At 33.4% G+C, this 26,836-nt stretch overlaps 1 protein-coding gene across 1 annotated transcript in view; it reads left to right on the top strand.

Moving 5' to 3' along the window:
* Positions 1-26,548, top strand: part of alc (5'-AMP-activated protein kinase subunit beta-1) — a 45,037-nt gene extending 18,489 nt beyond the window's left edge. The window contains exons 5-6 of the mRNA XM_069830945.1: positions 425-537; positions 2,712-26,548. Coding sequence (XP_069687046.1) covers positions 425-537; positions 2,712-2,858 — 260 coding nt within the window. The 3' untranslated portion in view covers positions 2,859-26,548. The remainder of the gene's footprint in view (positions 1-424; positions 538-2,711) is intronic.
* Positions 26,549-26,836: the final 288 nt, after the last annotated feature.

Below are 26,836 nucleotides of genomic sequence, written 5' to 3'. Positions count from 1 at the left end.
TCGAATCATCTCGCATGCTGCTGCTCCCCTCCTTCACCGCGCGTAGCCATGTCCCAGGAGGCAGATGCGCGCGCAACCCGCCCAAAACAAGGCCGACTTAGCCTCTCCTCCGTCGGTCGTGAGATCGAATCTCACGTGGGCGTCACAATATTTTAACTGTCTTGTATTGATCTCTAAAGGCTTATTTTTAAATAATATATAAACCTGCTCCAAATGGTTTAGGAACCTTGGCATTTTAGTGTTAAAATATTTATTTAATATTTTTCCAAAATGAATTTAATATTTTTATAAAATTTTCTTTATATTGTGCTGGTCTCTACTTATGTCTTCATGTAAACATGTTACTTTGCCGTGTATCTTTGCTATGTATTATATTGAAAGTATTTTTTTTGTGAAAACATATTTTCATTTTATCATTTAACAGGAGAGTACTCTCAGGAAATTCCTTCAAACAAGCCATGGGAGAAGGTATCTGGACCTCCTATTCTCCCTCCACATCTACTACAAGTCATATTGAATAAGGACACACCCCTGTCTGTAAGTATTATTTTAAGCTAGAGTATTTATTTGTTAATGTGAAATATAAAGACAGTTGAGTTGTATTGTAATGGGTATCTCATAAAGAAAGCAAGATTTAACTTCGTAATTAATAATTAATTATTGAAAAATTACAGATATTTTTATTTTAGTAACAGGCCTTATCATAACACCAGCTCAAAATCCACAGCAAACAGTGGCCTGTCATGGTCCTTAATTTTGAACTTTAGAATTTTCTTTGGGACACCTCTTAAAGTTATTACATATAGTCTAATATAAATAAAAATCGTGTGAAGTTTGAAGTCGATCCGGCGAAGGTAAGTGGTGGCGCATCTTTTCTAAAAATTGGCAGCGGAACATTTTTTCCGAATAGAGAGTTTTATTAGAGTTTGAATTTATGACTTGGGTTGTTTGTGGTGGGGTGTGTGATTGAAGGGTGACAATTAAATTATCTGAATTATCTGGATTATATAAAAAAAAAAAATAGATAGAGATTTACTGTTTACTCGACCAGAAAAAGCGTATTTAGATGAGTGAAATTAGATGGAAAGAACACATGTCGCATAGTTTCGAGTGGGAGACTCTACCTTGCTAAATGCTGATTATGTATGTATTTGGTATTACATAGTTACACTGTTGCACTACTAAGATGGTGATGGAGATTGATTCAAATGAACGTTTATGATTGAAAAATAATAGAAAATGGAAACAAAAAAAACTCTGCTTCGTTGTTTCTCTTAGGGGACAGTGAGAGACAAATAGTGGGTGCAAAATTGCCTTGTAATGGCCAGGTCTTAAACATGTTGTTTTACAATATAGTGAAGTTACATTCTAGTTAGTGTAAATCTGGTAATGAAAGTGGAAGTGCTTTGGGAGAAAGGTCAAATTCCTACAACTTTCAACATAATGTCGAAAAACTGGAGACATTGTATAAAAAGTGAAAAGTGTTACAAAAGAGTTCTAAATGCAGATCTCAACTTCAGGAACAACGAGAGCAGGTATTTCTGGAAAACTAGATGATCTCTTCTATGTTACACATGCTAATGACCTTCAAATGATCACCATTGAAGAAGAATTTAAGGGTTAACTGTTACTTATAAGCAATGGTAGCGAAGCGTGGACTGTGAAGAATAAAGATGTCAATAGAATAACAGCAAGTGAGATGAGGTTTATGAGAGCAACAGCTGGATATACTCGCTGGGATCATAAAAAAAATGAGGACATAATCCAAGAACTTCAAATAGAACCCATTATGCAGTTCATCAGCAAATATCAACTTCAGTGGAAGGGCCATCTCGAATGAATGAATCGATGCAGAATTCCAAAAGCACTGTTTCATTACCATCCATATGGCAAAAGATCTCTAGGCTGTCCAAAGAAGAGATGGACTGAAAATTCTAGTTTGAGACCGTAACAGGCCACTTGGCCTAATACTTGTTAGGAAGATGACGACCATTGAAGAAGACCGCAAATTTCTTCTAAACCAAAGGAAGAAGGGTAGACCAGGCCAAATGATAGGAATAGATCGTGCCAGGTAAAACTGTTAATATTTGATAAGTTTTATTTTATTCTCCAGTAGATGGATAGAAGATCGTGCTCATAGTTTTTCTACAATTTTAATGCATACACTGCATTGCTTCATTTTCGTTTGCGAAAATATGTACAGCAAATTCTGAATGGAAGACCTAACATATACAATTAGTATATGTAAATGTGTATAGTCAGGTGATGTAATTAAAATGTAGTCTTGAACAATACATTTTTATTTGTAAGGTAGGTATTCATACAGTAGTGTTGGTAGAAAAAGTGCCAGTGAAAATTCCACAGAAAGTTATAGAATTCTGTAGTTCCTGATAAAAAAAAAGCATGCTAATTAGTAGTAATTGAAAGAGACAATATGTTGAAATTGAGAAAGCTGGTTCTTAGGAGTTATGGCATTAAGCACAATGGAGAGGAATACCAAAAGTTCTGCATGTTGAGACATAAAAGTGCTTAAAATTACATTATTAGTATTTAATGTGAAGAACTTTTTCAGATTTTGTGGAATATATTCTTATGATATGACAGCAGTCAATGGCATTGGTAAATAATTTGTTGTATAGTATTAGTTTTACAAATATATCTTACTTATTCATTACTCCAATGTAATTATGATCTTATAATTTTGTTTCCAGTGTGAACCAACGTTGCTACCTGAACCAAATCACGTTATGCTGAATCATCTGTATGCACTATCAATAAAAGATGGTGTCATGGTGCTGAGTGCAACACATCGATATCGAAAAAAATACGTGACAACGCTTCTTTACAAACCTATCTAGCAATGTTACGAACTTTTTTATTTTGTACATTAGTGCTATAAAAATGCTTTCTCCCGTTCACATAGGTTGCTAGGTCAGCAGTCTCACATGTAATTTAGCCAGGTAGCCTGGAAATGTTGGTAATGCCTAGCACACTGGACTATTCAAAGGACATAAAATCACGCAGTTTTTATTGGTTTACATCAATTAAGAGATTTTTATTTGCTTTTTATTCTATGTGAAAAGTATATTTTATTCATTTAATGAATTGTTTAATATAATGGCCTACCACATGTTCCTTCATTAAGTCATTGAATCGGTGACTGAAAATAGAACTGAATTCAGAGAAATTTGCATAGTAATAAGAATCTTATGTAATGAACTTCATAAAGCTCTTGTAAATATGAAATTTTCTCTGGTTGTTTTCCATATCACTGATTTGACTGTAAAGTTCTGTTCATTTACATTACCACAATCCTCAGTTTTTAAATTAGGATATCATTTCTATTCTTTAAAGCAGCTATAAAATATAAATAATATTTTATTTTTTGTTGGCGTGGATGTCAATTAATGTTCTTGTAGTGGTATCTTTATACTTTTCTTCATTCCTTACATTAATTTGTATGAATTGCAGCCAGGAAAATGTACTGTAGAAACGTATTTATACTCTGCATATTCAGGAAATCCTTTAGATTAGATTATACTTTTAGGTTGTGCTTGATTTATATTCACCAATTGCATACTACAATTTCAGTAGGATTAATTTTTATTCTTAAAGGAAGTAAGAATAATTACTGCTTTTCCTGGTGTGTATGGCTGGGCTGATTATATTATTAGAATATGATGCAATAATAATAGAGGGTAATAAGATTGAGCTTTTAGCACACAAACAGTTAGTAACAGCTAACTTCAAATAAGTATGATTTGAGATGAGAATTATTTATTTTTGCTACTACTAGTACCTACAAATTATCAATAACATATTTTGAGTGAAAGAGATCTGTTATGACATTAAAAACTCACCATCTTATGATGGTTTCAATGCACTAGGTCTTTCGTCCATGTCTTTTATGCACCTAGTACTGTGGAGTAGTTATTGGGTGTAATTTTATCTTTCAAATAATACAGAGGAAGTGCAAACATGGTTGAGAGTGATTAATTTTTCGGCGAAAAATCCAAAGTGCTGTTTTCAGCAGATAAGGCAGGAAAGCCAATGAACCCATGTAGTAGATTTTCTTCTCCCATGGATAAAGGTAAATAATGAAAAAATTATGACACATATACATTAGGTCCGCTGTTATTCCATTCCTAATTCTTGATAATAGAGTTACCATTGTAAGTATTGTAGAGGCATTTGTTCTAGACAGAGTGAGAATATGTCCATTCAGAATCTGGCTGGTCCAATGTCTTCTGTATAGTACAAGCCTGCTACTCTACATATACGAGGTGCAGAAATTCAAAATAGGTTTTAGTCAACCTGAGACCAAAGAAAAATACTTGGCTTTGAGAATAAATCAGTCAGTCTTAACTAAATAATGATGGTGATATGAGCCCAGATAATCCCTGAAAAGCAAGGGCCTCCTACTAGTGTAGGGGTGGCTCAAGTTTTCTCATGTGGTAAGCCAAACCTTAAGAGAACTTTAAATAAGTGTGAAAAAATTAACTGATATAGACTCTTAAATAATACCACAATTTTACTTTCACTTAATATGAATTACTTTTTCATAAAAATGACATCATAGGACATAAAATAAAACAATTTATATACATAGTGGAGGTTTCATATGTGATCAGCAGACAGCGGATTTTGAGTCCTGATACTGAACATTAGGTGTCCGTCAGTTGCAGGAAGGTCATTGTCCTTCTGTGACGCCAAGGGACACAATGTCTTGTTGTTGTGTTGGAACTGAAAATCCGCTATCTGGTGATCAGTTGCTTAAAATGAACATATTATGAAGAATTATAAACTACACATACAAATATAGATCAGCCCACTTTCTTAATGAGTCTAATTAACGCAAAACTTTGTTCAAAAGTTTTTAGCTAGTATTTAATAATTTAATTCTACAAGTTATCTCTTAATATTGACACGGCAGCTATAAACTTCACCAATGAATTAAATTTTGTCTGACATCTCAAAGCATTTGAATCGGTAGTTGCATGAACATCATCAGTCCAAAAAAGTAAATTTTACAGGAGATATAAAACAATTTTTCTCCTAAACTGTGAATGCATGGATGTCTTCAGTTGTTGCAATATTTACCTTCCATACTGGGCTACTTTAAGCATAAAATTCAGGATGATACTTTTTATTGCTATTTTTCTGCAATTTTTGTAATGTTGTGGACTCATGTTGTTATTGCAAGATAGGATTTTTAAAGCAAAAATTTATATAAATGTATATTATCAACACGGTGACCAGACATCCGGATTTAACCTGGGCAGGCTACTTTTTATTAGCTTTGTCCAGGTGTCTGGACTGAACTCTGCCTAGACGTCCTTTTGTCCAGATTTAAAAAAAAAAATTGCACTTCAATGAGAACTTAATTGCTTGATAATGTTACATTTATAACACGAAACTGGATTTTTTTTTTAAGAAATAACATGATGTGAAAAGGCTTGCTTGAAAGTGTGGTTGCAAAAATGATTAGGCCTATCTGCGTCTACACAGTGAACATTGTAGTAGTTTAGGATTTTTCTTTCACACAAGTTGGATAACTTACTCTTTTAAATTCGTCTAGTCTGTAGTGTTGCCTACTGTGCCGGAATTACACTCTGCATAGCCATAATTTGAGTGGAGTCTTAATCTTAGTTATATTTCTTCCTTATAGTTGACAGCAATGCTAAATTAGCATTGCTCGAGCAAATGCTGGGTAACTTTCGGTGCTGGACCCTGGACTCATTTCACCGGCATTATCACCTTCATATCATTTAGACGCTAAATAACCTAGATGTTGATACAGTGTCGTAAAATAACCCAATAAAATATAAATAAATAAATTAGCATTGCTAGTTATTAGAATGGATGTTAACTAACGTTAATTCGGTTCTGCCATTTAAAGTGTGCTCCCTTGGCGTTATTCTCACATTGTTCTTGGTTTAGGTTCTTCTCGTTTTTACAGTTTTTGTGTTATTTTAGTGAATTTAGAGCATTTTCTAATTCACCATAAAAATGCCAAACTGGTCCAGAACTGGTGTTATTTATGCAAAGAACATGAAAATTAATATGCAAGCTTATCCATTTGAAATACAAGACATGCATCTGTACCATACGAATACTGTACAGCACTTAACTCAGTTTCGATATAAATTGGACTTCATGTTGTTTATGCAACTACGATTCATTTGTAGAGCATTACTTTTTTATATTCAAGAAATTATTTCACCTTTTATTGAGTACTAGAAGCCAATGTATTTTTCATTTTTAAGTGTATATCCCATCATATGCGATATTTTTATAGAAGACAAACTATTTTATTGAAAATTACAAATTTCAGTAAAAATGTACACATATATGTATGTAACTGGATACTGAAAGTCAAGTGGTCAGCAGCTAGCATAAAATTGGAAAATGAATATAAATGCTTAGGAACAGTTATAATTAAGTACGACATACAAGATTAGGAAATTAAGAGTACAATACTTAGAACTAAATATATTATTAGTGCCATAAAGAATGTAATGAAGAACACAAACCTGAAAGTTTACAGTTCCGTAAAACAGCTCCGAAGTGTGAGAAATTTCACTGAATTTGAGGATAATATTAATGACTACAGAAATGGAAATTTAATTACCAACTGGAAAGAACTAGTAAAAGACAGAGCAGAATGAAAGTGTTTTGTGAAATTGACCTGGGGTCGACATGCTCCATAATGTCCTTTGATTGATTGATTGATTGATTGATTGAAATGAACATTCTCAGAAAATCAGCAGAAGTGTCGCAATTGCATTAGAATCCAAAATGATAGAATACGCGAAATTATGGCTACATTAAACTACTTGAATTATATGGAGAGAGTAGAAAAACTAGTTAATTTGGTATTACCACTTTAAGGAATGGCAAATGAAAAACTGGAATGCAGTCCTTCCAAAAAAAAAAAAAAACAATCAGAAATAATTAGCTATTGAAAGCGAGCAAGGCTCAACTCACACGAACCACAACTTTGCGATTATTTTGCAGTTATTGTGGTTGTGGTGTGGGGGGGTAGGAATTAGTATGGAAACAGATGATAGTAACTCACACGGACCACAAACTGAAGTCATTGTCGACGTCTGTTGTTATGTGTGGTCAATATTACCCATAGAACCACCACAGAATTGTTGCTGTCAGTGGTCGAGTGCAACTCACCTGTGCGACATACCAACCACACGCCAACCACTTGCCGCCGACACCGCATCCTACCTACTTAATATTTTTCCATATTGTTATCTTTGTGTCTGTATTCATTTTCAATACTAGAATAAATGTTAGATTTTCTTCCTGCCTTTATGAATAAAATTAATCTGTGGAAAAAGGACACATACTCTTCTTGTAGATATCGTATTTGAATGTGAGACAGAAATTAAGAATTTCATTTCCAGTAAAAATAAAAATATATATATATATAATATAAAAATCTACACCTTTAATGACCAAATGAAAATATACAGAGTGATTCAAAACCTCTGCGACAAACTCTGAGAGGTGATAGATCTAACAATAAGGAACCCTTTTTGTTTGACGCGTCGCTTCAAAGTTACCGTTGAAAATGTTTTTGCGAGGGCGTACGTCAGTGTATGCGAATGTGTGCACCTCTGATTGTTGTTGTTTGTTTGCGTTTAATGTTCAGTCCTTTTCCTTTCAGTTCAGTCTAATCATCAAGTGAGAATGGATGTCTACACTTTTCCCGAGTTAGCCAACATGATAATGTGTTATGGGGAGGCTCGCAGAAATGGAAGAAGAGCTCTCCACATGTACCAACAACAGTTTCAAAACAGAAATCACCCTCACAACACAATGTTTGCTCGACTTTATCAGCACCTTCGAAACGATGGGACTCTTTATCCCCAGCACATTGGTGGAAGACCCCGTAGACATTCATTCTCAGTTGATGATTACATTGAACTGAAAGGAAAAGGTATTGAACATTAAACGTAAACAAACAACAACAACAACCCTTCTCTTTTCTTACAAACATCTCAACAAACAAACAAACAAACAGAGGTGCACACATTCGCATACATTAATGTACACCCGGGCAAAAACATTTTCAATGGTAACTTCGAAACAACATGTCAAAAGACATAGGTTGTTTAACAAAAAGAGTTCCTTATTGTTAGATCTATCATCCCGCAGAGTTCGTCGCAGAGATTTTGAATCACCCTGTATAGTACATGCAGAATGAAACTCTAAAATATTTTGCCCTTTTCCCATAGACTACAGATACTTCAATTATTTTACTTACCTTATAGTAAGTGCGAGACATTCCTAAGGTGATATACTTTTTCTCCTTGTTGTGTCATTTCGTATTATACTCTCCGTTAACTCACTTAATAAATAATCAAATGTAGTTTTGCTCATTCGGAAGTAATCAAAAAATTTGTCATTATACATTCTCAACAAATGATACAACAAGTGAAACTGGCTCTAATTTGTTTTCCTATAATAGAATGAACCCAAAAAAATATGTTCCAACAGTGCCTCTGCCTTCTATGACGTAATAAAAGCCACAACAGTGTTCCTCTTCGAAATCCATTTTGATACTAAGCTTGCGATGTGGAGTTGTTGTCTGTGGTCGATATGGACTTCGTGTGAGTTAAGCCAACCACAAAAAAGAAATCCGCGTGTGGTCGGTTCCGCCGACAGCACAACCACACAAAACTACAAAATAATCGCAAAGTTGTGGTCCGTGTGAGTTGAGCCTAACACAGTGGAAATCGCGTATTGAAATTATGGCAGTGACATATTTGGTGTATGACGATATTGTGAGTGTGTTGCAAGACCATGAAATGTGCTGAGAGGAAGTATATTGACAGTAGCTTGTAGCTAGAAGCAGACATAATGCATTTTTTGTATCAATATTTATGTCTCAGTTGCCCTATATTTAGCAATCTGAGGACAAAATACTTCGTCATAAAGCAGATTATTGATTGAGAGTATTATGTGGTGATCTATATTATAATAATAGATAAAATAATAGCTATAAAATATTATTGTTAAAAAAATGACAATACTTAAATTACCATACAAACTAATGACTTAACTTCTGTGGGTACATAAAAGAGAATGCTTTAATGAAACCTCATAATGGGCTACTTTTTATTTTTTATTTTCTCATTTTCATTTAATTTATTGTATTTCTTAAATCTTACATCAGTAAATCGTTGTAGCTTCGAGATGTGGAACAGAACAAGTCAAAAGTTATATAAAGATATACAATACATAGTAAGCAGATTAATTCATTTTACAAGTATAAACAAGTCATCAATTGAGGAGGAGTATGGAGAAATTTAATTAATTCTGTTCTGAACCTTTTCACTTAGTCCTTCAAAGGTCTGAGATAATTAGACACTGCAGATTTTATATATTGGAAATAATCGTAATAGTAAATTCCTTATTTTTCTAAAAATAATTTACTAAATCAGTAAATTATGGTAATGCTACTTTTAACAATATACTCTTAAAATTATAAATTCAATTCTTAGTGTCACATTTGGTTCTCAAGAAAGAAAGAATCTCCGTTATCAATTTTTAAAGAGTCGTGTGTCCCAGTTTGCTCTGGAAATTCATAGGGAAGTAGGTGTTTTTTTTCTCTCTAATTTTATGACTATAAAATTTCTAAAGTGATTGTGTTCAAAAAGAGGAAGTGGTGTCATTTCCGTATGTTTTCTATTTTGTAAATAAATATCAATTTACCATACCTGAGAAGTACTGTTACTCATATTTAGCTACTGATGTGTTATTAAATAATAATAATAATAATAATAATAATAATGTTTAATTTATGTCTATTGAACACACTGGTTGAGTAAACATTATAAATAACCTTTTAACTCTCAGTTTAATAAATATATAGGGAAACTGTGTGTTCATAATTCGCAATTATCTGTAGTTTTCAGTTTCAGAGAACATCTAACAAAAATGAATACAAGAATCATAAGAAAAATAAAAAATTGGTGTATAAATGATAAAATTACTTTCTATACATGATTTATTTTTATTTTTCTTCCTTCAAGTATTAGACTTCAGTTCTGTATTGTTTTCAGCCAACAGTCTCTTATGGCTTCTTGGGCTGCATGAAGGAATTAATTCTGGTATTCAAATATGTTTGTACTTTCATTCTTTTAGTTGTTTCTGTAATTTTGAGTATAATGAAGTACATATTCCATTTTCAGTTATTTTAATATACATTTCGCTGGTGGTCCAACAGTTTTTCTCATAAACTTCGTTTTGGTTGCTGTTAACCAACTCATATCCTCTGTATTGAGAATTTTACATACTTTTAATCAGTTGCACTCTTGCACTTGGGATTATAATGTATGTATTTTAAATGTAAAAATTACCGTAATATAAGAAATGTTAAAATGCTATATTTACTTTGAATGATCGATAAGGATGTACTGCTCTGATTGTATATGTATAATGAATGGGACTTAGAATAATTAATTAATTATTATTTTGATCTAGACGCTGTGTGTTCTGCAAACTCATTTGACTGTGTTGCTGCACGAGGAGAAGCAGACATTATAATGTCGAGATATATACTTTAGGTGAATATAATTTAATATGCATCTTCATATACTGATACTATATGGACACTATATAATGGATATTTGATAACATTAATTGACATCCTTCATTTAGATGGTAGTATAGATGAACCGACTTGGAAATGGGAATGTGGTAGAGGAGATTTGGTAAAAATATGTTAAAAACAGCTAGAACTGACAAATTGAAGTACATAATTTTATTTAATCGAAGTGAGAAGTTCTATTTTAGTCCATAACCGTGAATTTATTTAACATTTCTGTAAACATATGGCAGATGTAATGTTCTTAAACATAGATATAAATAAAAAAAATAACATTTATAAGTAGTCATAATTATAATAATTAGAAAGTGCTGTGAATGAATGAGAGGGAATATTCTGGTGAGCGATCACGACCTTTGTGTTTGTCTCAGACATTAATTTATAGGTATTTAATTTGTCACATTAATATGGTAGTCAAACTGAAACTACTGATATACACTCACAATAATTTTAGTGGTACCATTTTCTGAGAAAGGTCCCTCGTATAGCAAGAGAACCAAAATTGGGACCATCATTAAGTGAAATTAGTTTATTTTGTCACATACACATGCTTACATTCACACACATATGGTAATAAAAATAGATCCAAATTTGTTTGAAGTCACAATTTTCAAACTAGTACATGAAAACAAACATTCTTTATAAAAATAGAATTTACGGAAGATTCTAATGATGTAGAAATTAATCAAGGGGTAATACAGGGTTGTAGTTCATCATAAATGCTAAGTTAATGATGTAATATGAGAATTTTAAACAAAATTTACGAAGACTAGATAATTAATGCTCGTGTATTTTAAATGCTTTTTTATTTGTTAACTACGTGATGTACTGCAAAACGAGGAAATACAATATATTACAAATATCAGTTCAAATATTAAATGATAAATTGTCTTCAGTTGTCTAGTATTTATCATGCCCGTTATTGGCTCTAAAGTTTGCAGGTTCAAATTTGACCAAGGGTGACAAAAATCTTTAGTAAGGCTTCCTTCAAAAGAGAAATAAAGCTATGGGTCTTATGTCGTAGATTTATGATATGTAAAAGAACCCTCTACCTGATACAGGGCTCCAAGCAAAATTTTCTGGTTATTTCTCGCCCATATCAGAATTAGGATGTAGCACAGTGGACCAATGTGAGTGGTCTAAATCCCACATTCCACCCATAATTCATACTATACCATACCATACCATAGGATTTAGCAATCTTCTCAGTATATTTAGATTGTGTATCGTGTATTATGCTATATAGTGGAGTACCCAAAGATATGAGAGCACAACAAGGAGTAGGATTACTTATCCATCAAAAGTATGAAAATGCTATAAAAGATTACAAATATGTAAATGAAAGAATATTGTTGGTGAAACTGGAATTATCAAATTCCATTTTGAACATATTTAGTGTATATGCTCCTGAAGATTGCAAACCAGTGACAGAAAAGGATCACTTTTACGAGATTCTTCAGTCTGAATTGGATCTTATACCTAATGGACAATCAGTGATGATCTTAGGTGACCTAAACGCTCGAGTTGGGAAAAACATTATTCCGGGAGTCAAACAACGTTTTAATGAAGAAGTTTGTAATGGCAACGGTGAAAGGCTATATCAGTTCTGCGCGAATAATGATCTCAGAATAAACAATACATTCTTTAATCACAAAATGCAATACAAGTATACTTGGGAGAGTAGAGGATACCAGTCTGTAATAGATTATGTAATATCCAATAGAAGTATACACCCCTCACAAATATTGGATGTAAGAACTTTGAATTCTGCTAATATTGGGAGTGATCATAAATTAGTTCTCTGCAAAATACGTTTATGTATTCAAAAGCAGAAGATTAAACGTAATAATTTTGTAATGAAACTTAACAGAGAACTTCTTGAAGATCCCAGTATCCAAGATCTTTTTCAAAGAAGATTAGAAAATTCCATTAAAGAAAATGGAATATCAGAAGAGAACACAATAGACGACAATTGGAAAATCTTGAAAGAAAACATTATAAAAGTAGCAGAAGAAGTTTTAGGACGTAGGAAAGTAGGAATATCCAATACAAAGAAGAGGGATACTCCATGGTTCTGCGAAGAAATTAAAGATATAGCCCAGAAGAAGAAAGAGGCCTACTTAAGAGCTAGATCTCAAAATACAAAATCAGCTTACGATATATATAAGAAAATTAGAAATGAATGTAATAGTCGAATTAGAGAAATTAAGCAAGAGTATTGGCAGGCATATACTAGTGACATGCAAAGAGATTTTTACGGAGCACAAAAAAGAATTTGGAGAATGATATGTAACCAACGGAAAGAATCACTTGAATATATTAATTGTACTAAAATAGAGGACGAGGTATGGGTAAAATACTTTACAGATTTATTTTCATCAGATGAAAGGAACCATCATTAGAAGAGACATGCACAACTATTGTAGAGCCTAGAGAAGAAGATGTGATCAGTGTAATTAAAAAACTGAAAAATCGAAAATCTGCTGGTCCCGACGAAATAACGAACGAAATGCTAAAATATGGAGGAGAAACCCTGCATAAAGAAATTGTGAAGCTACAGAAACAGATTTTTACAAATTTAAGTATACCTCAAGAATGGAAAACATGTATTTTGATACCTATATTTAAAAAAGGTAATAAACAAATACCTGATAATTATAGAGGAATCAACCTCCTAAATACAGCTCTAAAATAACGACTAAAATTATACACAGTAAGCTATCAGAACTTATCACACTAAGTGATGAGCAACAGAGATTTCGTGTAGGCCGATCATGCACTGATGCCATTTTTATAGTCCGACAGATTACCGAAAAGGCCTTGGAGTTCAACAAACCAGCATTTTTATGTTTTATCGATTTAGAAAAAGCATTTGACTCTTTGCAGTTAAATACCATTTTAAAAATCTTAACTAAAAACAATGTACTAGATGGGCTGATTGCTCTTATTTTAAATATATATTCAGACAATACAGTAAGGATCAAAGTAAACGATCACCTAACAACTGCAATAGGTGTTAACAAAGGTGTTCGTCAGGGAGACTCACTGAGTCCTTTACTTTTGATTATGGTAATGGAAGAAATAATTAAAGAAACAAAGACTCAGAAAGGATATAAAATGGGAAGTAAAGAAATAAAAATGGTATGTTATGCCGATGATGTAATATTGGTAACAGAATGTGAAGATGATCTGCAAAGAATGTTACATCAGTTCAATACCAGCTGCCAAAATTATGGGTTTCAAATATCTACATTAAAGACAAAATCTATGGTCATAAGTAAGAACCCAGTACGATGTAAATTAGAATTGGAAAAACAAATAATTGAACAAGTGATGTGCTTTCAATATCTTGGCTTCCAGTTATCGAGCTCAGGCCTTTTACAAACCGAAATTTTAAACCAAATCACTAAAGCAAATAGAGTATCGGGATATTTGAACGACACCATATGGAGAAATAAATATCTCCACATTGAACCTAAGGTTCGAATCTACAAGACCGTGGTGCACCCTATTCTCACTTACGCAGTTGAAATAAGACCTGAAACAGCAAAAACGAAACAGATGTTGGATACAACAGAAATGAAAACCTTAAGGAAAATTGTAGGAATCACAAGAAGGGACCATATACGGAATGATCAGATTAGAGAACAATGCAAAATACAACCAATCAGAGAATGGACGCAAATAAGGAGACAACAATGGAATGAGCATGTATCTCGAATGGAAGAGGATAGAATTGCGAGAATCGCCAGGGATAACTACCCATCCGGAAGAAGATCCCAGGAAGACCATTAAGCAGATGGAGAGATACTCTGGATTAACAGGCTGGAAGCCTAGAGAGAAGAGAAGAAGAAGAAGAAGTATCGTGTTTTTTGGAAGAAAATGCAATCCCTGAAAAGAACACACAAGTAATGGCACATTGTGACAAATATTTACTGTGAAGAAAAATCATCCTTATTAATGGAATTTTGACACAGTGACTACATTTGGACTCCCATGGATGTAACGTGACATATTATTAAACTGAAGATATGAACAAACAGATTCATGTGTATTAAAATAAAATAATAACACTCCAAAGCCACTGGCGTAGCTCAGTCGGTTAAGGCACTTTCCCGCAGACTTATGCTCGAGCATAGGTTCGATTCCTGCTTGGGTTGATTACCTGGTTGGATTTTTTCCAAGGTTTTCCCCAAACCATAAGGCGAATGTCAGGTAAGATATGGCGAAACTTCAGCATCATCTCGCCAAATACCATTTCGCTATCACCAATCCCATTGACGCTACATAACCGAGTAGTTGATACAGCGTCGTTAAATAACAAACTTAAAAGAAAAAAGAACACTCTAATGCCACATTACTTTACTACAGTGAATTCTGGATTCTTAAAAGCAAGATGAAAGAAAAGTTAAACTAGTAATACGAAATTTTTTAATGTGTGCATCCTTATACTATAACGAGAAGCCTCAGAAATTAGACAATTAGGAAAAATCTTGGTATATATTATATTAATTAAAAATAAATTATAAAAGTGGAAGAGTTCCGCACCATAGCTGCATGGTTTAAGGCGTCATATCTTCGACTAGCATTATGGAATGAGCAGTGTGATTCTAGTCTTTAAGGGGGAAGAAATTTTCTCATGAAATTTCAGCCAGTGAAAGGTACAGGTGCCCATCCAGCATCGTGATGAATTTGGGGAGTTATAGTGAGTAGTGAAATCTGGTTTTGCAAGCCAATTATAACAGCTTGAGCGATCAATCATGCTAACCACACATTACTCCCATACTGTTGGATGATCGTTTACCTTTACTAAGGTATGTGGACGTGATATCAGCGATTGATGATTAGGCTTTGATTCTCCATGGGCTGTCACGCAATGAATTTGTTTTGTTCAGGAATAGCTATAGTGATCCACAGTAATGTTCACTTAAGCTATTTTAACACAAATTTGGTCCATGGTAAAATACTAATTTTTACTTCGTTTGTAATGTGTTTTTGGTCCAGGGAAAATAACTAAACTTGTCATTTACGAAAAACATTACTTTTTTATTCAGTAATTTATAGGACTGCCATGGATCACTACAGCTTAATTAACAATTGAAGCATTTCCTGGCATAACAACTTAATGTATGTTACATTGTTTTTCCATTTCGAACATATATTGCACATCTCCCTCCTGACAAAATACTATTTCCCTCCAACAAATCCAGCGACTTCTGGATACCATTGAAGATCATTCTGCACAATACTTTTATACCAGATCTAAAATGTTTAATGCTCTGTATTTCAAAATTAAGGTTTTGTAGCTAAGTTCTTATATTGTCTTGGGTCATATATGAATAATAATTCGATAATTTATTCTTTTTGGATTTCAGAGTTTACAAGGCTAACACAATTACTCAGGAATAATCAGTTGCAGATTTCATTTTGAGATGTGAGAAAGTGGAATTCAATATGTAACACATGGAATCTACATTTAGAAAACTGTAATAAATTATTGTCTGTCAGTATTTGTTAGATGCAAAATGGTACTATAGAGAAGGTGTTATAATACAGAAAAAAGCCTTTAATTATTGTATTTGGGAGAAATAGCACCATTTGGACATGCATACTTTAGATCCTTATACATGTATATATATATATATATATATATATATATATATAATTATTATTATTATCTATTATTATTATTATTATTATTATTATTATAAGACAATAATACCATAGTCTAGTATATACAGTCACGAAGCTCAATATGTAGTAAATATGCATCCATAGATAGTTGCTAACCACTAGGATTGCTACTGTCGCCTCATCACAGACAATGCGAAATAGTATCTGCACAGTCTATTGTTCCTAGTACCTTCACAACTCAAGCTTCGTGACTGTATATACTAGACTATGATAATACTGTAGATTGTAGTTACTGGCATGACATATCATAAAACACAAGAAGTTGTGCTAGACTGCTAATATACAATATGAGAAATTCTGAAAGAGCCGCATATTGCATGACATCATTACATATAGGACCATGCATTTTCGAATAATAAATTAGACATTCTTCCACTATATGAAAATTAAATAAAAATATTTATGGTTAGGATATAAACAGCTTGAAATTAATTTGTTAAAAATAGTTTATTTGAATATGTACTGTAGTGTTTGTGAGTGTGTGCACGCGTATTTGCATGCGTGTATGTTGTTTTTGTGGGATGAAATGCCATACCCTCACTCTTTAAATCTATGAATCCTTTTCACATGGAAAGCAGTTTCTGTAACAGTCTAGTGAAATGTAAATACTTCCACAGAATTGTTGCTTTGTGTTTTCTCTCTCTTCTTGCCTGACTCAATGTTCATACTGACGACTAACACTCTAACCTTAATATGGAACATAGTGCAAAAACAATTTCTTAAAAAATTATCAGAGTCTTTTAGATTTATTATTATCAATTATTATTATTATTATTATTATTGTAAATTCTAAAATTTCGTCACTTCCTATTTCTCTCATGAAGTTCTCTTCCTCTAGTTTTTAGCGTGTTGTACACAGGATCTTCAGTCTTCATATGTCACACAATTTATTTCTGGATTTAGACTGAAATAGCTATTTCCTCTCAGGTGCGAAATCTGTTTTTCCGGACTCTACATGGTAAACAATAAGTCAGGCTCCTTTTCTACCCGATACCTTTGATCACCATTGTTAGAGAACCTTGCCAAATTGATTGTGATTTACCCAAGTCTCCCATGAATAAGATATTGGTTGTTGCCAAAATTTCTCAAGTTTCTGCCACAATATCACTTCTCCAGGGGAAAACCTGATAAAGTCACATTTTACTGTTTTCACAGGAGAGTGAATTAAAAGTATAAAAACCCAGCACATCTGTTATCTCGGGTTTATCATTTTTAAAAGTTCTCTGGATTAATTAGGTTGTTATTCTGTACAGTTAAACCACTGTACAAAACTATGCTGAGCTATCAAATGACATCGAAAACAGAAAATTTGTCATTTTTGGACTTAACAGTTTTTCCCATGGACTCTTCAATATGTACAATTCTGCCCTTTATATGTTCGTTCTTTGACTGTTAGTGTGTGTGTGTGAGAAGGATGTTGAAAAACAGGGGAGAAAGACTGTGCATAGATAAAACAGCACTCCATATCGCATTTCCAGAAAACATGAGTTGTTCTCTCTGATTAAGGAAGACGTGTGTCTATCTTGCACTTTTGAAAGCGTATATTTCCTGCTTCTGGCATGTTTATTTAATTGCTTGATGTAATATAATAGTGTATTAACTCCTTTTCCCAAAAGAATTATTCTACGCTAAGCATGCCTCCTTGAACTAATGTTTTTGTAATGAGTTGTCAGCCAAGTACACAGATAAAGTGTCAGAAGTCTAAATGAAGTTATTTATAACCTTTGTTTAAAATTTTGGTTTCTAAAGTAGATAATTTTGTGTAGGGCTGAAAATTCATCTTTATCCTAGAATCAAATAATATCCAATGTTTTTATCAAAGTCTTTAAGCTTGTAATTCTGTTTAGTTCACTGTATGTTTTCTAAGTGATGCAAACACCACAGCATACTATCCTAAGTTAAACTTTTGTTTCCTTCCTCTTCAGAATATTATAAAAAAATTGAAACAAAGTACTAGGTGGACAAAAAAAAAGGTGATTTTTAATCCTTAATATTTATTACTGAGATATGTCTCAGCAAGTGCTACTTAAAATTAATATTAAGTACTTAACATACCATTTGTTTTGTTGTAAAAAAATTCTCAATTTTTCAATATCACGTTCCTAAGGTGGCCTCCATTTAGCTCAACACATTCTTCGGTTCTTGTTCATAGATAGCCCATCACACAGCGCAACATTTGTGCAGGGATCCAAGACACTTCAAGACGAATTCTTTCTTTCAGTTGTTCGATATCTTGTAATGGAGGACGATTGAAGACTTTCATTTTCAAATATTCCCAAAAGAAGAAATCGCAACTTGTTAGGTCTGGTGACCTTGCTAGCCATTGGATATCTCCATGTCTTGAAATGATGTGATTCAGGAACAAGTGTCTGAGGCATCTCATTGATTCTCCAGTGATATGGCTGGTCACTCTATCTTGCTGGAACCATGTGTCTCTGTTGATCTAGGTGCTCAGGAATCTGAATTATCAAAAAGTTATTATCATTGCAGCATAACGCTGTGCTATTACTGTAACAAAAGAAAGGCCCAACGATTCCAAACGACATGGCGCACCATGCATTGACTTGGCCTTGTGTAATGGTTCCTGGTGTAATTCATGGGGGTTATTTTGTGCCTAGTATCGAAAATTTTGTTTGTTAACTTATTCCGATAGATGAAAATTTGTTTGATCACTCATTATCAGGTTATGGACGATGTTCTCATTATCATTCATAAGTTGTAAGAATTGCTGGCAAGAGTCTATATGACATAATATGTCATCTTCCTGTAAAGCTTAAACCATTTGAATTTTATATGGATGAAACTTTAAGTCTTTATGCAATATTCAGCACAGATTAGAACGTGAGAGAAATAGAGTGATGTCAAGCAGAATGTTTAGGGTTTCGCTCAAATGCGGTTCTTACAGTAGTGATGTTCTCTGGTATGTGCACATGTCTTACTCTCCCTGTAGGTTCCTTCTTTAGAGCAGAACCTGTCTCTTCGAAATTTTTAGCTGCGTTTTAATTGCATAAGCAGATGCCACTGGATCATTATGACTGATATTATAATGGTGCCAAAAGTGTTCTGCAGTGACGAAACTATCACCACTTTCGTATAAGCTTTTATGGCAAACGCAGGTTGCATACCACTGCAATTTTCCAACCTGTCTTTACTCTGATTAAAATAACGTTGAAAACAAATTTTAAAATACTGGAAGTTTGTTTATGTTACGTTGTTGCTATGCCAAAATTAAATCAGACCACATTCTTTGTTAAGGATTAAATTTAATGATATAGGCCTACATTTCTAAACACAAATATCTTCACAGTCAAGGGCGTCCGCAGGATCCAATCTCAGTGGTAGCAAGATGGTTAGAAAATTAGAGGAAATGGATGGACGAGGAGAGAGAAAAATGAACATGAAAAATAGCCAGTTCTGAAATCTAAATTACCTTGTGCACACATTCATAGTTTAAAGCACTCACTTTTGTTGAATTGTTTACCGAGAGTTTGAGAAAACATGTATCGAACACATAGAGAGAAATAAAAAAAAAAAACGCATAGAAAATAAAAGTGGTGCAATTGCTACCACTGGCTACCCCATGTTGGCGCCCTTGTTCACAGCCTAACCCAACTCAGCTTAGCCGAAATAAAAGAGAGGTTTAAAATCGCCGGTTTTTTTTATCCACCTTGTATATATAAAGTATAAAATGATCTGTTGGACCTGACTCTGCATTATTTGTTTTTTCGAACTACTGGTAGCACTGTTACTTATTCTTGGTTTATTTTAAGATTGATTGAAATTCACATTTACAAAAACAATAAAAATACTCCATGTTTTGTTCCCAGCTGGCGACTTACTGATCAGATGGAACAATATGCTTGTTTAAGGAGGGATGATTTTTTTCCCTCCTCTAATGCCACCAGGTTGTCTTTCGACATTTCTGATTTTCTCTCCTGGCAGTGGCGTAGATGTAACCCACCTCTGAGATTGGGACACCTGAAAGACGAGTTACATTACCTTGCTATAGGATGGTCATGATTATGTGGTGCCAGGAGAGGTTTTAAATCCAAACTTAACCTAAATTCCAACCCACAGATGAACACAGGAATAATTCCCTTTAAGGAAAAATTCCAGGAATCGAACCTGGGACCTCATGAACTGTAGCCAGAAGCTCTAACCACTATACCATAAGGCTGGCTAGTAGCATGATTGTGATTTGTATAAATAAGTCAGTATTTTGTCAGTGTGTTTATATTATCACGAGAGATGTAATACTGGTGCAGTCACGTGTGAAATAAGAATAGACTGTAGAATAAAACCACAGTCTAGTACAAACAGTCACGAAGCTCAATACATAGGGGATACGTATCCATTGACAGTTGAACTTGTTAGTTGCTAGCCACTAGGATCACTACTATCGCTTCATCACAGACCTCTTCCCTAGCAGACGACAAAATGTATTATACTTTCATTATTGTGTTCTTTTAAAAAAAATTAACGCTTTTCTTCCATTATTGAAATATTAAATATATAAGGTTTATTTATTATTTTCATGAAGTATGTTTTATAAATTCACCTTGCTGGATCTTTCGGAAGAAGAATAACTCTGAACTCTTTTTCTTACAATTTATAGCACTACAAACGTCTCCTCCTTGTCACATATTATTGTTCCAATTATTGTATTTTAGCCATTAACATTTATTACAACCGATAACGAACATTTCACAGTTCACACAACTTTTCCTTTTCTTCACAACAATGCGAAATATGGCACAGTCTATTCTTAGTACTCCTAGTTGCTAACCGCTTGGAGCGCTGTATCGCGAGAAATGCAAAAAATCACCTCAAGCTTCTTGATTGTATGTACTAGACTGTGATAAAACTATGAAAGCTAAAAGAACGTGATTTGGACTAAATGTTCAGAATTTTGCTATTGCTGTATAGGGTAATTCATATGAAATAATATTTTGACCAGCGCCAATGACAATAATATCAGGGCTTTTCTACACATTCACAGTGTGAGTACAATGTGACAGTGTTGCAAGCTCCTAGTTGATGATGCTCAGAGACTCGCCATAGTCAAACCTCTTATATTTTTAAGACTGTATAGTAACTCATCCTTACGTTTAGCCTACTTTTTGTTGTTGAAGTCTGTGTTGGTACTGCATCAGTAGTATTTGTATCTGGATTGAAACTGTTGTAAGAGTTATTTTATATTATAAAATTACCATTTTCACTAAGTATAAGTATACTTACTATGAAACATTTACTAAATGTATGTTACGACATTTTAAATAAAATCTGCACAATTATTATATATTATATTATTATACTACTAGATATAAAAAATGTTGCATTACTATTGAAATTATTATATCCATAAACATCATACCCTTTGCACATTGATCATTTTTAAAACTGCAAATAGGTAGTTTATTCTGCTGTTATGTACAGCATTTGAAGAATTTCAGTGCATAAGTATCGACATTTATCTTCAGTAACTTGAACATATCTTCCTCAGAAACTAATCAAGCCTAGACAGTAAACTATAGGTCGTAAATAACAAGTTAAAAGTATTTAATTAGTAAAGTTTAATTCAAATTTATATGACAACATATATGCATGACATATAGTGACATAATAGCACAGTCTAGTATATACAGTCGCAAAGCTCAATACATAGTAAATATGCAAACATTAGATAGTTGCTCACCACTAGGATCGCTAATATCGCCTCATTACAGGCAATGCAAAATAGTACCGTCACAGTCTATTGTTTCTAGCACCCTCAAAACTCAAGCTTCGTGACTGTATATAGTAGACGGTGACAATAGTATGGTCCATTTTTTTTTAAGGTTTGGAATTTAGGTTCTCCTTGTTTCAGGTACTCCTGTAAAAAAATTCAGCGAAATTGAACAAATTTAGGGGTTGCTAGGATTAATCACTTTTAGGAGTAAGGTTAAAATTAAGAAAAAAACTTTCAGTTTTATTAATAGTTATTAAATAAACTAAAACAAATAAAATATTTTAAACTTAAATCTATATTCTTCAGTATTCATCGGGGTTTAATCCTTTACATTGGAATTTGAAGCAATGGAAATTTTTTTACTGTGTAGATCAAACAAGTGGAGAAGATATTGTTTTTGCTTCTCATCTTCTGAATTACTGGAGTTGAATTTTTGAGTAGAATAGGGTTACCATACATCCTCATTTTCTCTGATATGTCTTCATTTTGAATTTTCAAAGGTTAAATTACCGCTCGGGAGTAATTTTCAAAATCAACGCCAATGTCTGGAAATGGACCTGTGGATTTAATTTTAAAAAATGCTCAGCTTTTAAACAATGAGAGCTAAGGTTCTCGACATCTTGCTTCTTTGTTTTACTCAAGAGTGAGGAACTCAGAATGACACTCAACACTTTTTTAAGATTTGAATTAGGCCTATAGAACCCATTTCAATTTAGTTACCTTATTACTGCTTTACTGGTCGATGCAAAAACAAGATTCTATTTGCGCTTTTACCTCAAATTTTCTACATAATTGGTTTACATGAGCTTTTAGGCGAGGATCACGAATTCTTTGTTACACTCACCAAGCATTTTATAATTTATTTAATTTAATGGAGTGATCTAAGGAGAGGAATCACCTTGTGGGGTCAGTGAAAGGACTAGCTACAGTGAAGTACTTCATCCTTGTTAAAAATCCCCGATAGTGTAAAGAAAATCAGATCAACAGGGAAATATTCATGGGCTGTTAATGAAATTACCCTCTATTGGAACATGAGTGACTGAAATTTTATTGAACAGTGAAGTTAATTCTTATATCTTTTAGTTATAATAATTTAGGAATTACATACAGTACCAAAACGTGCAGCACATCATAGGCAGAGACAGAACAGTTTCCTTCGGGGGACAAAGCAAAACCATAGAATCCTGATATAATAAGGTTATGGGGGACCTTGACTGTGGTACAGTATATCAGAATATGATCATTTAATAAAGGTATTTTCGGAGGGCATATTTCTTACAGTGTTAAATCCATATCCGCGATGTTTTGGACCAAGTTGTATAGTAGGTCTACTAAAAATTATAATAGAGTATAACTTAAAACAATCTCCCTATTTTTCTCCGTCATACACAAACACATGCATACATCAATAACACTACGTAACAGTGCTGACAGAAACTTTTTTATCTGAAGCTTACCTCCCAGAAGATATCATATGAAATGTAAATTCTAATTATTTTACTTAATCTCTCATCTTAGAGTTTACACATTATACCGGGATCACTTTTCTTTTTTCTGCATTGTTGTGCAGTATGTTATTCATACTTCTCCAATTGGCGACCTAAACACCTACAGACTTCTAATACATGAGTGCAGGCTGTTACAAAAGAAAAATTACAGTGCTTCCATTCCTCAAATGAGGTATAGAAATTATTATACATTCAAAAATTTAAAATAAATATTATAGTCCAGACACATGATCTGAAGACATTAATTAGTCAATTTAAGCACAGAAACTTAGTTATAAAAAAAGCAAGAAAAATCTTTTGAATTAAATATTTTCTAAAGTTAATAGAAAGAAAAAAAAAAAAGAGTTCAGAAAAGTTTGGGGGGCAGTGGCCTCACCCCCATAACTCCACCTATGCAGCACATAAACATTTTATTTCATATTAATTGTTTGAAATTGAACAACTTTGCCTCATTGTGTGAATTTGTATCTGTAAGATGTTATTTAGGGATCAGAATGGTCCGATTGGTATGATGTCTCATTTTTACGTTTCAAGTTATGGTAACCCTAAATTAGAACAATCACACACTCTGCACAATCATTAACAACCCTTATCTGGCGAACCTTCTCCTGCATTTCAGTATAAACTGCATCTGTAGGCCACTGTATGGCATCCTTTGCTAAAAATAATAGTGCTTTTTCTCGTCCATCTTTGACTAATAAACTAAACAAAACAGCTGTGCACTGTGTAATAAAAGACTCAATGCCTTTCCTTTCGATGTTCATTGAAGATTTCTGACCATTTCCCTAATAGACTCGAAACTGACTCGCAAATTGAACAAATGAAGTCCAACTACAGTATAACCCTGTTTTAACATTCCCATTTTTAAGGAATAATGTGTTAAGTCCCAGCCACTTTACCATAAGAATAATGTAATTAATTCTCACTTTTAAGGAACCCTGGTGTAAGGAAAATCCCGCTTTTAAAGAATATTTTTCAAGTAGATTTTGTGATAATGGAGCCCGAAATATCGACTCAACTTTCAATAATCAATAGTACCGGCATATTCAGTAGCACATCTCAATTGATAGTAATGCAAGCGCCACATGGCGGCATCATTCTTTATCGTTCTTTATGGTCTTGCTTTGCATTGCTTTCACAGAGTGGTTGCTTTGCTTGCATTGTTTGCATTGTTCTAGCAAGTTATGTGGATCCTGTTTCCTAGTTTTTCTTTGTTAGTTTATTCTGTTTATGCATTATTTTAATGGTGACTAAACTGAAGAAATTGACTACTGGACAGAAAGTGAAAATAATAAAGAATGTCGAAGCTAATCCTCACATAACATTATCACATATGGCAAAAAAGCGTGGTTTGCCAACTACTTCATTATGGGAATCATGAAAAAGAAAGAAGAAATGTTTAATGCCGAGTTTCAATATTGTCCGGGTTCAACCAAACAGAAAAACATTCATGCCTCACCATTTGAAGAGTTAGAAAATATAATGAAACATATTATAAATAATAATTGTAGTTATTAATAATTCATTCGTAGCGTTCTGCCCAAGGGCAGGTCTTTCACTGCAAACCCAGCATTTGCCAGTCTTTCCTATTTTCTGCCTTCCTCTTAGTCTCCGGATATGATCCACATATCTTAATGTCGTCTATCATCTGATATCTTCCAATATCGGAGAAAAATTCGCTCCGGCGCTGGGGATCGAACCCAGGACCCCCAGTTCTACGCACTGGGTTCTCTACCATTGAGCTACACTGAGGTTCAATCAATAACAACTATAACAGAGAATTCTGTAGGATCAAACAATAATTTCGTCATAGAATAATATTGTAGGCCTAATTGAAAAACCCCTATTTAAGGGGAGAAAAAATAAAAATCCCTCAGAGATTCGTTAAAAAGGGGTTTTACTGTATATGTTCGGAAAAATACCAGGGGTAGTGATAAAATGCTTCTGATACAGCAGTACTAATCTTGCAATTAGGGTAGTCTTTAATATGTTCAAGGAAATTGGCGTCATTCAGGGAGGCTCTTTCGGCTGTGGGTTCTTCATTCCAATAATGATCATATACAAGACTTCCATGACGTCCTATTTTTTGCTGTAGTAAAAACGAACTGGTCCTGGAACATATAGTGGACTAGCGGAAATCATTATATATTATCTGAAAAAAATATATCTTTGTTTTAAAGCTGTATAATAGCTAGCTGTAAGTATAGAATGGTGACACTGGCAATTTTTTCTTTTATGTTATTTACAAATCCCAGCAACCTCTAAATATGCATAGAATGAGCTAATTTTTGGCAGACACATTTCTTTTTGATGAAGGAAGAAAAGCAAGTTTGTGGACAGCAAGTAAGAAATTGTTTTTTTTTTACCCATAAGGATCGGACCACCCAAGTGATACAAATACACAGTATATCGGTGATTATGAAAATATAAAAAAGTGCTTAGAACTCAAGATGTGTATATCTGTTGAAATCAGGAAATCTATTTTCTTTTCATGATTACTACACTTTTTTAAAGAATTGCATGAAGAAAGAATTGTGACGTTACGAGAGGTCTGTTTCTCAGTATTGTGTATGGTAGTCTATTAATCTGTAATATTTTCATGGATTGTATGAGTAGAAGGAACATGATGCTAGTAGTTGACAGACTTGGAAGAAAAGTTCTATAATGATGGTAACATGATCACTTGCAACTTGCAAAAGAAACTTCCCTTTCATTCATTAATATATACACTACAATTGAAACATTTCATGGTTTTACCATTCACATATTGGCTGTTTATTTTAATTAACTCGCAGCTGTTTGTGAAAAAAACAGTGACACACTATAAATATATTGCATAGATAGTAATTTGATAAAAATCAAACATATTTTCAGATATTGATTATAAATAATAAAATATGTGATACTGTATAATTACAATTTTCTTGACTGTCCTTTTGTATAGTGTTACAAGTAGTATTAATAATGTAATAAATTGAATTTTAAGTTTAAGTTTTGATTACTGTGAAATTATTATTACAGCTCCTTCCTAGAGTTTACTGTAGTAATAATTTGTAGAATACTGTTCTCAAAGTGTTACCTAACGGCCATTACCTAGTTGATGTCTACTCCTTCATTACATGTCATTTTCATTTCCTTCCTGTGAATTTTTGCACTGTCAGAGTTTAGCATTTTGTCCTTTCAGGCACTAAACAAACGGCATCCCCACAATGAGGTCATCATGATGGGCCTCCTTTAAAATAACATAGAACATAATGGTGTGGGGAAAAAACGTCAATG

The sequence above is a fragment of the Periplaneta americana genome, chromosome 7 (genome assembly GCF_040183065.1).
Source record: "Periplaneta americana isolate PAMFEO1 chromosome 7, P.americana_PAMFEO1_priV1, whole genome shotgun sequence".
NCBI classification, from domain to species: Eukaryota; Metazoa; Arthropoda; class Insecta; order Blattodea; family Blattidae; genus Periplaneta; species Periplaneta americana.
The sequence above is the reverse complement of the archived record's forward strand: the minus strand, read 5'-3'. Positions and strand labels throughout refer to the sequence as shown.